We start from the raw sequence: 12,714 nt of genomic DNA, 5'->3' as shown, positions 1-12,714 counted from the left end.
GAACTTCAGACCAATTTCCCTTATGAATATCGACGCAAAAATACTCAATAAAATTCTTGCAAACTGAATCCAAGAACACATCAAAATGATCATCCATCATGATCAAGTAGGCCTTACCCCAGGCATGCAGGGATGGTTTAATATACGGAAAACCATCAATGTAATCCACTATATAAACAAACTGAAAGATAAAATCCACATGATCATCTTATTATATGCTGAGAAAGCATTTGACAAAATTCAACACCCCTTCATAATAAAAGTCCTGGAAAGAATAGGAATTCAAGGCCCATTCCTAAACATAGTAAATGCCATATATAGCAAACCAGTAGCTAACATTAAACTAAATGGAGAGAAACTTGAAGCAATCCCACTAAAATCAGGGACTAGACAAGGCTGCCCACTCTCTCCCTACTTATTCAATATGGTACTTGAAGTCCTAGCCAGAGCAATCAGACAACAAAAGGAGATCAAAGGGATACAGATAGGAAAAGAAGAAGTCAAAATATCACTATTTGCAGATGATATGATAGTATATTTAAGTGATCCCAAAAGTTCTACCAGAGAACTACTAAAGCTGATAAACAACTTCAGCAAAGTGGTTGGGTATAAAATTAACTCAAATAAGTCAGTAGCCTTCCTCTACACAAAAGAGAAACAAGCTGAGAAAGAAATTAGGGAAACAACACCCTTCATTATAGTCCCAAGTAATATAAAATACCTCGGTGTCACTTTAACCAAGCAAGTAAAAGATCTGTACAATAAGAACTTCAAGCCTCTGAAGAAAGAAATTGAAGAAGATCTCAGAAGATGGAAAGACCTCCCATGGATTGGCAGGATTAATATAGTAAAAATGGCCATTTTACCAAAAGCGATCTAAAGATTCAATGTAACCCCATCAAAATTACAAAATTCTTCAGAGAGTTAGATAGAATAATTTGCAAATTCATCTGGAATAACAAAAAACCCAGGATAGCTAAAACTATCCTCAACAATAAAAGGACTTCTGGGGGGGATCACTATCCCTGAACTCAAGCAGTATTCCAGAGCAATAGTGATAAAAGCTGCATGGTATTGGTACAGAGACAGACAGATAGACGAATGGAACAGAATTGAAGACCCAGAAATGAACCCACACACCTATGGGCACTCGATTTTTGACAAAGGAGCCAAAACTATCCAATGGAAAAAAGATAGCATTTTCAGCAGATGGTGCTGGTTCAACTGGAGGTCAACATGTAGAAGAATGCAGATCGATCCATGCTTATCACCCTGTACAAAGCTTAAGTCCAAGTGGATCAAGGACCTCCACATCAAACCAGATACACTCAAACTAATAGAAGAAAAAGTGGGGAAGCATCTCGAACACATGGGCACTGGAGAAAATTTCCTGAACGAAACACCAATGGCTTATGCTCTAAGATCAAGAATCGACAAATGGGATCTCATAAAACTACAAAGCTTCTGTAAGGCAAAGGACACTGTTGTTAGGACAAAACGGCAACCAACAGATTGGGAAAAGATCTTAACCAATCCTACAATTGATAGAGGGCTTATATCCAAAATATACAAAGAACTCATGAAGTTAGATTGCAGGGAGACAAATAACCCTATTAAAAAATGGGGTTCAGAGCTAAACAAAGAATTCACAGCCGAGGAATATCGAATGGCTAAGAAGCACCTAAAGAAATGTTCAACATCTTTAGTCATAAGGGAAATGCAAATCAAAACAACCCTGAGATTTCACCTCACACCAGTGAGAATGGCTAAGATCAAAAACTCAGGTGACAGCAGATGCTGGTGAGGATGTGGAGAAAGAGGAACACTCCTCCATTGTTGGTGGGATTGCAGACTGGTACAACCATTCTGGAAATCAGTCTGGAGGTTCCTCAGAAAATTGGACATTGAACTGCCTGAGGATCCAGCTATACCTCTCTTGGGCATATACCCAAAAGATGTTCCAACACATAACAAAGACACATGCTCCACTATGTCCATAGCAGCCTTATTTATAATAGCCAGAAGGTGGAAAGAACCCAGATGCCCTTCAACAGAGGAATGGATACAGAAAATGTGGTACATCTACACAATGGAATATTACTCAGCTACCAAAAACAATGACTTTATGAAATTCATAGGCAAATGGATGGAACTGGAAAATATCATCCTGAGTGAGCTAACCCAATCACAGAAAAACACACATGGTATGCACTCATTGATAAGTGGCTATTAGCCCAAACACTCAAATTACCCAAGATGCATAGAACACATGAAACTCAAGGATGATCAAAATGCAGACGCTTCACTCCTTCTTTAAAAGTGGAACAAGAATACCCTTGGGAGAGAATAGGGAGGCAAAGTTTAGAACAGAGACTGAAGGAACACCCATTCAGAGCCTGCCCCACATGTGGCCCATACATATACAGCCACCAAACTAGATAAGATGGATGAAGCAAAGAGGTGCAGGCTGATAGGAACTGGATGTATATCTCTCCTGAGAGACACAGCCAGAATATGGCAAATACATAGGCGAATGCCAGCAACAAACTACTGAACTGAGAACGGTACCCCCATTGAAGGAATCAGAGAAAGGACTGGAAGGACTGAAGGGGCTTGAGACCCCATATGAACAACAACGTCAACCAACCAGAGCTTCCAGGGACTAAGCCACTACCCAAAGACTATACATGGACTGACCCTGAGCTCCAACCTCATAGGTAGCAATGAATAGCCTAGTAAGGGCACCAGTGGAAGGGGAAGCCCTTAGTCCTGCTAAGACTGAACCCCCAGTGAACGTGATTGTTGGGGGGAGGGTGGTAATGGGGGGAGGATGGGGAGGGGAACACCCATATAGAAGAGGAGGGGGAGGGGTTAGGGGGATGTTGGCCTGGAAACCGGGAAAGGGAATAACATTTGAAATGTAAATAAGAAATACCCAATTTAATAAAGATGGAAAAAATTGTAATAGCATGCATGTGTGATAAATGTTTCCATCTTTAAACTATTGTGTAGTTAGTTAACTATCATTAACTATCTCACAGTGTAGTGTACCACCTCCCAGGTTCTGCAAGTCCTCATCCTTTCCTTTTCAAGTCACTGGGAGTTTGTAGTCTATTTGATTCTGGGAATCTGCCTACTTGGAAACTGTAGAATATTGGTCCTTTAGCGTATAACCATGTTGGAGCATGGAGCAGAACTGAACTATTTTTTTTTTTCCTATTTTTTTTTTCGGAGCTGGGGACCGAACCCAGGGCCTTGCGCTTGCTAGGCAAGCACTCTACCACTGAGCCAAATCCCCAACCCCTGAACTATTTTTATGCATGGATAATTTTCCACTATATGGATATACTATGTTTTGTATATGCATGTATCTGTTAATGGACCCTGCAGTTTCTCTCTTCTGGGCATTGTGAACATTCTCAATAAATACTGTTTCATTACATTTATAGTTCTGATTTTCTTTTCTTTTTTTTTTTCTTTTTCTATTTTTTTTTTTTTTTTTTTTTGAGTAGAAGAGCTGGGCCATGTGGTTATTTTGGTTATATATTCTTTTAGGAACTGCTAAACTGTTTTCCCCAATGGCTGCAAATTTTATGTTCCATCAGCAATGTACTGGGGCTCTGGTTTCTATATCTTCACCAACACTTGTATTTTCTTCTCTCTCTCTGTCTGTCTGTCTCTCGCTCTCTGTCTCTGTCTCTCGCTCTCTGTCTCTGTCTCTCTCTGTCTCTGTCTCTGTTTCTCTCTCTGCATAGTAATCAACTAATTGTGGTTTTGAGTTACATTTCATATACTAATATTTTTCTGTGTTTTTTGTTTTGTTTTGGCCATTTGTGTCTTTGGAGAAATGTTTAATCTAGTCATTTGACTTTTTAAAAAATCCAGGTAGTGCTTTTGAAAAGGCAGGGATTCTTCAATAAGTTTGGATATTTAAATATTGTTAGATAAAAGATTAGCAAATTCTGACCCTGTATCTTGTCTTTTTGCCTTCTTCGTGGCATCATCTGATGTTTAATAATGTATGGTGTGTGTGTGTGTGTGTGTGTGTGTGTGTGTGTGTGTGTGTGTGTGTGTGTGTGTGGTTGCTTTGCCGGCAAGTATGGACATACATAGGCACATGTGTGCCTGAGCTGGTGCAGGGCACATGGGGACACTGGATGCCCTGAAACAAAGTTATGAACAACAGGGAGTTGCTCTGTAGGTGCTGAGAGTGGAACCTATGTCAAACTGGGGTTTTAACAGCTGAGCAAGCTCTCCATCCCCCCAATTTAACTGTTTAGTGGTGGTTGTCATTTGTGCTCTTACTGTCTTATTAAGAATCTATTTCCAAACACAAAGTCATGATGACTTACACTGTTTCCTATAAATTTTATAGTCTTAGCTCTCATTTTGTGTATAGATCTAAGTTATTTTTTATACATTGCAAGGCAGGTAGATGTACTTCAGTACCATTTGTTTAAGAGACTAGTCTTGTCTTCTCTTTGCTTGCTCCTTGCTCTTGCCCTCTTGCCCTCTTCCCCTCTGTCCCTTCTCTCCCCATTCCCTTTCCGTCTTCCTCCACGTGCTCATGGCGGCTTCTACTCCTCTCCTCTTCTACTCTTTTTCTCTCATTAAACCTTTCCACATGGAAGAGAGAGAGAGAGAGAGAAAGAGAGAGAGAGAGAGGGGGGGGGGAGACTAGTCTTTTTTCCAAGGAGTGGGAGAGATTATTGCCAAAAATAATTTTTAAAACTATTTTGAAAATTTATTTCATTTTTATGTGTATGCATGTTTGCCTGAGTATATGTTTACCTTAGGAGGACAGAAGAAGGTGCAGCTCCCCCTGAAACTATAGCTACAGATGGTTGGAGCTGCAGCGTGGGTGCCTGGAATGGAACCCAGGTCCTCTGTCAGAATGGTGAATGTTCGTAACTGCTAAGTAACTTTTATGGGTTTATGTCTAGACTCAGTTTTATTCCAATGGCCTATATGCCAAGTCTAACCTTTTATCAAAATGACTGCTTTGATTACTGTGGCTTTGTGATAAACACTGAAACTGGAAAATGTCTTCCAACGTTGTTCTAAGACAGACAAACAAAGAGATTGTTTTAGCTATGGACGGACCCTCACAATTCCCTAGGACTCTGAGGATCAGCTTTCCCATTTCTGCAGACTGTTCTGGGGCAGTGTTGCACTGTAACAATACAAACTTCGCTAGTGCAAGAAAATATGCTCTCTTCATTTCCTGTTGTCTCATCAACGTTCTTCAGCAACACGCTGCAATTCTTACCACACAAGCCTTCCACATCTTCGTTCTGTTTACTACTGGAAATTTTACTCAAGCTGAACTGCTTTTGAAATTTCCTTATCCTTTTGAAATTCCTCACTATAAATACAAATATTATTTGTGTGGCAGGACTCTGCAATGCTGCTGGATTCAGTAAAGTTGTCTGGCTATTTTTGAAATCTTTAGTATTATCTCTCAAACATTACATGACAGGTTCTTTCTTGCTGCCTTAAGGTTCTGTGTGTTTTTGTTTTGCTTTGTGGCTTTCAACAATCTGAACTTATTCTATTGAAGACTGTAGAACTTCAATTTATAGATTCCTGTCACTAAACCTGGGAGTATAGGAGCCTTTCTTAAGCATATTTCACCCACCTCTGTCCCTGGTCTCCTTGGGGATTCCATAATTCCTAGGAGTTATCAAAGAGTGTCCCAATGAGACTCTGAGGTTCTGTTCACACTCTCGTGTGTTTGCTCCTTCTCTTCTCATACTGGGTCATTTGGATAGTTCTCTCTCTTATGTAACTGAGCTGTCTTGTACCTATTGAATCCATTGGTAGATTCCTCTAGCGAGTTCCCATTATTGTACATTTCAGCTCCTGTATTGTTTGATTCCTTTGTATAATACCTTATTATTGATGGTCTCAGGATTGAGTGCATCCACCCACATGTGCCCTCTAGGTAGCAAGTGTCCTGATGGGCATGTGTGTGCACACAGGCTGTCTACTTCGCCCTTTCTGGATTCAGGGACTTATGCTGGAATACAGACCTCACAAGACTGTAGCTGTGCTCAGGGGATGTGAGACAGGTACCCCTACAAGGCCTTGAAGCCTTTTCTTGGTCCTTGATTCTCTTAGTTGCTCAGTATTTGCAGAGTTCTGGTAGTTTTTGATTTCTTTGTTTTCTTTCTTTATTTTTTAAATGTTTCTTTGGGGTGTGAAGAGCTGCCTGTTATATCATTTTACTTATGTAAATTTTAAAATTTAAATCTAATTGTCAAGGACACTAAAGATTTAGCAAGTTGATAAGCCTTTAGGATCTAGCTACTTTTATGTTACATACCATTGGAGTGCGATGTTTCACTTTGGTCTGGATAACTCCATCTTTTTCAAATTGTATCATATCATTAAGTGGGTCCCATGGTCGGGTACTAAATTTAAAAAAAAAATTAAATAGCTATAGAACTTAGTTTATTAGATCCCGTTAAGTAATTACAAATGCTATCCTAATTTTAAGATTTTCTGTATCAAATCATCTGATTCTTAGCTCATTTAGAAGACTATTATCCTAAAGTGTAAAATAACACTAGAATATCAAGTTTAAAATCTCACACTACCAAGCTAGGTGTAATGGTACGCCCTTCAACCTCAGTACTGGGAAGATGCAGGTATATTTCTGAGCTCAAGTCCAGCCTGGTCTATATATCCAGTTTCAGACAGCCAGAGCTATCTAAAAAACAAACAAACAAACAACCCCCCCAAAAAAACAAAAAAAAAATAAATAAAAACAAAATTTCATTTTCTAGGTCCAAGAGGTAACTTGGTTAAGAGCAGTTACTGCTCTTGCAGAGAACCTGAGTTTAGTTTCCAGCACCCACGTAATGGCTCACAACCATCCTCAACTCCAGTTCTGGGACCTAAGACCTCTCCTGACATTCATGGTCTCCTGTATACACTGGCACACATCAACTCAAAGGCTCATACAATACACATAAAAATTTAAATCATAAAATAAAATTTCACACTAATTCATAGGTTGATAATAAATGTACTAGAAATATAAAGGTAATAGGTTCTATTTTTTAAATAAACATTTAAATTACTTACTCTGAAAACTTATAGTGCCATTCTCCTGTGAGTGGGTCAAGTTCAAATAACTTACAAGCCCACTCTTCATTTTTTGTTTTTCGATCTCTGGCAGCTTGTCTTTGAGCTTCTTCCAAAACATACTTTTCTTGAGTGGCTTCTGTTTGGTCTTTGGCATTTATAGCTTTTGTCACTCGTTGCCAGAGTCTAATATACATGTAAAAATAATATTTTAAAAAAGCAATCAGAAAATGAAGTATATATAGGTTTTTCTGTTTTGTTGAGAGCCAATACTGCTTATGCTTATTGCTTAGAAAGGAGTCAAAAAACGAAGCCCAGCCTCAAATCAGAAACACTTGCTCAGCTCTTTTAGCAAGAGAAATCAATTACATGCATTCCTAAAGACACAGTGAAAGCTGCTGTCTGAGGCTGACAGGAATGTAGAGGAGGAAGTCCCCACAGTCCTGACCCACACACACTCTTTAGGCGTCTAAGACCTCAGGATGATCCACCAGAGACCTTGGATGCAGGGATTATCAGAGATTTTAAATCCAGTCTCTAGGAACAGGCTGAAGAGTGGATTCTAATGCTTTCTAGACTTACATACACCAACACTGTTGAGAGCCACTAACTTAACAGCATGAGAAAATGCTTCCCGTATTGAAATCTAGCTTCTTTCATCAGCTAAATGAGAGTATGACATAACCTTTGTCTTACCTGTCTCAGAGGGGCCATGTCAACACTGAGAGGGGCTTTGAAATTTGTTATGCATTCTACTTAGCTGGTTAAAAAAAAAAAAGGTTTCTAAGTCTTACTACCTCATGCTTAAAATACGTTGTGCTAGCCCAGTATAATCCCAGTATTGGGAAGTAGAGACAAGAAGATCAGTAATACTAGTTCATGATCAATCTCAGCTATACAGCAAATTTAAGGCTCTGGATAAAATGCCATAATAAAAAATAAAAATATTGAATTATATACACATATCAAAAATGGATATATGTGTTGATTGCATGTCCTTTGGGACAGGGGGCATCATGTGACTGTTACACGGGGAAATAGAATTTAAAAACGGATACATACACATTTTCCAATGCTGATAACCTAGATTTTTGTGTAGAAAATAAAGTACATGTAGGCTTGAGTCATGGAAGCAGGACCACATCTAAGGACTCATGGGTATCACATGTGTACTAAAGCAACATTTACACAGAACTCTTAAGGAGGAGGTACAAACTTTATCCAAGTCAGAGAGTTCCTGAAAGAAGTTCGTCACTTAATAACAATCTACGGTAGTGCCCAACTACCTGCCCCCTGTGGAGTCCACAGCATCAGGTGGCAGGCACTATCTGTTTCAGAGGACACTTCACCTTCTGGCCTAAGTCAGAGGAGAAAGCAGATGCTAGGCAGAAACTGAGAATCATTGATTGCTTCTGTAATTTTATGCAAACAAAAATTAAAGCACTGGAGTAGAAGAGAGAAAAAGGAGGACATTTTAGCTCTGAGCTACAGAGAATCAAGATGATATGTGAAGTTTCCTGTGTCACATACACCAACCCAGAAGGCTTCCAATCCCACAAATGACAAACTTTCTTGCAGAGCTAACAATACAGCAGACAGACAGAAAATAGTGTGACTACATGATTATGCAACTCAAAATACTCCTTGATTTTCATGAAATTAGCTAAAAATGGTGTACTTACTTCTCTGATTCAAAATCATCCTGTTCTTCAAATTTTACAGTGTGCCTTATTAATCTCCACTGTTTAATGTCAGGAGTTGGATTCCAGAAAATCTCTGAGTTATCAGTCTTTTTGTCATTAATGAAAACTTCACTATCCTATATTTAAAGGAATTAAAAATTACTACGGTTATTTTATTTAGAAGAGGATCACACAGTATAATAATACACTAACAAATTCTTCCTGCTGATGAAGTCTACTAAAAGATATCCTAAAACAAATGTAATTAGTACACTTCTCAAAATCCCAAATTCTTTCCATTTGTATAAAAAAATAGGCTGGCTGCACAAAAAGTTCATGAGATTTTATGTTTTACTTAACAAATTTCAATTAGTACAGGCAAAGCATACTACATTTGAACTGTCAAAGAAGAGCACAGTGTTTGCAGTCATGAGATGCTGTGCACAATGGAGATCAAATTACTGAAAAACATCTGGCGTCTTTCTTACCATTAAAAATTGAACACAGTCTTAAGACACTTTATGGTTTTAGAACAACTATTTGTCAAGATGTGGTGGCACAGGCCTTTAATCCCAGCATCCAGCGGGCAGAGGCAAGAAGATCTCTGAGTTTCATACTAGCTAGGGCTGCAGAATGAGACCCTGTCTCAAAATGACATAAAGTGACAAAGATGGCTTTACCAATATTCCAAATAATATTCAGAAAGAAGGACCAGGGAGATGGCTCTATGGGTAAAGACATTTGCCACCAAGCCTGATGACCTATTCCTGAGACCCATACTGTGAAAGGAAAGAACTGACCTTGCACACTCGCATGCAAACAGGCAGAATTTAAAAAGCCACTTTGCAGAAGCTATGTAGCCATTGGCTGAGTCCTTAAATCTAGCTTCATTTTCCATCATACTTTTTTTTTGCATATCCTAAGTGAAGACACATCTAAAACCACGCCACAATCCACTTCAGTCATGTAAGCTCCTTGGGGAGTTATATGAGTATGAGTCTGGGTGGCAGAGAAGTAAACCAAAACTGTTACTGTTAAATACTCCTGCACCTTCCCATCTCCACAGAAGAAATCCTTGTCTGACTGGGAAGTCCTGTCCAGCCAGAGTCAGGGCTCAGCTCTCAGCTCACTGCTTACTTTACGCTAATTACTCAGATGCTCTGTGCTTTACTCTCCTCCCTTTTCAAATAGAGGCATCTTGTGTATGTGTCAGAAAGGTGGCTTAGCTGGGAAAGGTGCCTGTCACCAATTCAGATGACCTGAGCCTGATCCCTGGAGCCCTTGTTGTAGAATGAGAGTGCAGACTTGTGTCCTCCGACTTCCACATGTGTGTCATAGCACATGTACAGACGCACATGCACACAAAATAAGAAAAATATGAATGGACTTCATGAACTCACTTCATGAAGTCGAACTCACTTCATGAAGTCCAACTAAGTATTAATAAGTATTGATAAATAAGAGCTACATTCCTAATAATGTACACAGTAAGCGCCATATAACTGATAGCTACTTATATTCATTTAAAAATCTTAGAAACAAAACATTATACAAAAGAAAGTGTTACTGGCAACAGAACAATACCAAAATACCCGCTTTTAAGATAAAGTTTATTTAACTAGTGTTACTTTTACAATATGATTGCCCATTTTCTCCATCAGATAAAATTATTTTTATAATGCTGACATGTAAAAATACTTACCCAATGGCCTTCCAGAGTAGCGAGGACTTCTTTTCCCAATTTAAGTTTCCCTGATATTTGATTAACATAATCACTGCTCCCTAGAAATGGCTTTTAAAAGAAGGAAAGTAATAGCATTTTAGTTTATATTTACGTACATTGTAGAAATCCACATTTCAAAATAGTACAGTTACCATACTTGTGAAAATAAGAACAATGAAAATGATTCAAATTTAAGTTAGAGACTTTTAAGAAAGATAAATTTTGATTGTGATTGTGTAAAATACAGCTAAAAACAGACTGTGACATCTATGTAATTTAGAAGATCATGCAGGTATACGGATCCACACCTATGCAGTCTGAAGTGCTGCTCTTGCCCAACCTGCAGGACTGTACCCTATCGATATGGCAACACACTAACACCTCAGAAAACCGAGGGAATTAAAAAATTAAAACAATCTTTCAAAAAAATAAGGTTAGAAGAAAAATGTAACATTGCCTAAAGTGTTTGCTCAGAGAGCAAGTTTTGATGCTTGAGTTTTCACGACATTAGTGTTGTCTAAGAGCATTTGATGTTGCAGCTGGTATCACCACACTGTGAGAACTGGCAAGGCAAGGGGGCTGCACCACGTCATACTTAGGAGTTCCTTGTCTTTAGCAAAGAGATTTCAGTCACTGAAATATCAACATGGAGGCAGTTAACAACTGTCATTATAGCTCCTCTTTTTATTGAACACAGTGTACTAAATTATAACTGACATTGTGAAAAGGATTCAAACTTCCCTTTTGTTGACAAAATTTTCCAAAGGTGGCTTCAACAGTGCCTACTCCTGTCCTCTCCGGCCTCACACTCTTCTTCAGTGAGATCTTGCCACCTCCTGAGAAGTACCATAAACATCCCCTTTCCCCTGCGCTTGGGTGGGTGGGTAACTCTTCAATACACCATAGTAAAGATGTTGTAAATTTGACTTCTAGGTCTAGTGATGGAAGGCAGTTGAGTTCTCACCTTGCTACCATGACTCTTGTATCTGGAAACCTCATGCTGCTAAGTAAGCCCTCCAGCTACCTTGAAGCGGCCATGCTATGAGAAGCTAAGCCCCACAGAAAGGCCACAGGAATGGGTGCTCAGTGTAACAGTTGTGACCTTTCAGGCCACAGACTCATAATGGTGCAAGTCTTTAGAAGGTTCTGCTCTCAACTAATCACTCAAGTTTTTCAAGACTTCCTGGAGCCCAACATTTTTTAAGAGACAAGCCATCTCTAATGTGCCCTATACAAATTTTTTAGCATATAAATATGATGATCACGTGATTATTCATAAGCATGTGAGTTCAAAGTAATTTTTATGCAGAAATGATAACTAATATAAAACTGTCTTACTGTACACAACCAGAGTGTCATTCATATCTACCTTCTGGGGTCTTGTAAAGCAACGTTTGAATTTACAGAGATACTTCAGTCACTTAAGTCGTATTTCCTCTATAGCACCAAGTTTTATCGTGAAATTAGCAAAAGGAATGGTGGCTTTAATATTAGTTTACCTCAGGTTGTATCAAGATACTGGCAGAGAATGCCTTTGGATGTATTTCTCTTTGATCTGACATAATCATGTTTTTTATTTAGTTCTTATTTCACAGCTCAATTTCCCTTCCGTATTTACAGCACAACTTCCCCTTAGGTGACACCACCGCAAGGAGAGGTCAGCTCAGGACCCCCAAGACCAAGTTTTCAGCACAAAGGAGACTTGTTTTCCCCAGAGGGAGAAAGGGCATGGATAAGGGACAAAGACGGAAGAGGGAGAAGGGGCTGGGGTAGCTGTCTGAAAATGGGACAAAGGACTGCCTCTGGACAGAGAGAAGACAGATATGGCACACAGGAAAATGGCAGTTTGTGAAGATAAAGTGGAAACCCCATGTTAGGATGAGGGGTTTCATTTTAATTGGGCATGTTAATTAGATGATCCAAAGGGGCTTTTGATAGCTGGACTTTGGTAGTCGGCCTCAGGAGGATGTGGCCAGCATAGGGGAACAGACCTGGGTGACGAGCTTTAGGAATGTGACCTAATGGTTTTAGCGAGCGAGGCAGAAGGAATCGGGAGATGGGCAATGCCTGCCAGGCCACAAGCTCCAGCGGGCTAGTGTCCCTTCAACCTTTTACCAACCTTTAGTTTAAATTCAAGTATCGCACTGTACCCAGTCTTCTGACAGGTAATGTTGACAGTTCCACCTAGTTCCAGTGTCATTGTGCCATAAAGAATTCCTA

The 12,714-nt window shown here is 39.3% G+C and overlaps 1 protein-coding gene across 4 annotated transcripts in view; it reads right to left on the bottom strand.

Annotated features, from left to right (window-relative positions):
* The window catches only part of Osbpl8 (oxysterol binding protein-like 8), a 153,077-nt gene that overhangs the window by 12,167 nt on the left and 128,196 nt on the right, over positions 1–12,714 (bottom strand). For all 4 annotated transcript variants that reach the window (XM_087557245.1, XM_087557246.1, NM_001309455.2 and 1 more), the window contains 5 exon segments: positions 12,614–12,711; positions 10,474–10,563; positions 8,772–8,908; positions 7,090–7,275; positions 6,326–6,413 (listed from right to left, as the gene is read on the bottom strand). In XM_087557245.1, the coding sequence (XP_087413371.1) occupies positions 6,326–6,413; positions 7,090–7,275; positions 8,772–8,908; positions 10,474–10,563; positions 12,614–12,711 (599 nt within the window).

This window comes from Rattus norvegicus, chromosome 7 (assembly GCF_021556685.1).
Source record: "Rattus norvegicus strain SHRSP/BbbUtx chromosome 7, alternate assembly SHRSP_T2T, whole genome shotgun sequence".
Lineage (NCBI taxonomy): Eukaryota > Metazoa > Chordata > Mammalia > Rodentia > Muridae > Rattus > Rattus norvegicus.
The sequence above is the reverse complement of the archived record's forward strand: the minus strand, read 5'-3'. Positions and strand labels throughout refer to the sequence as shown.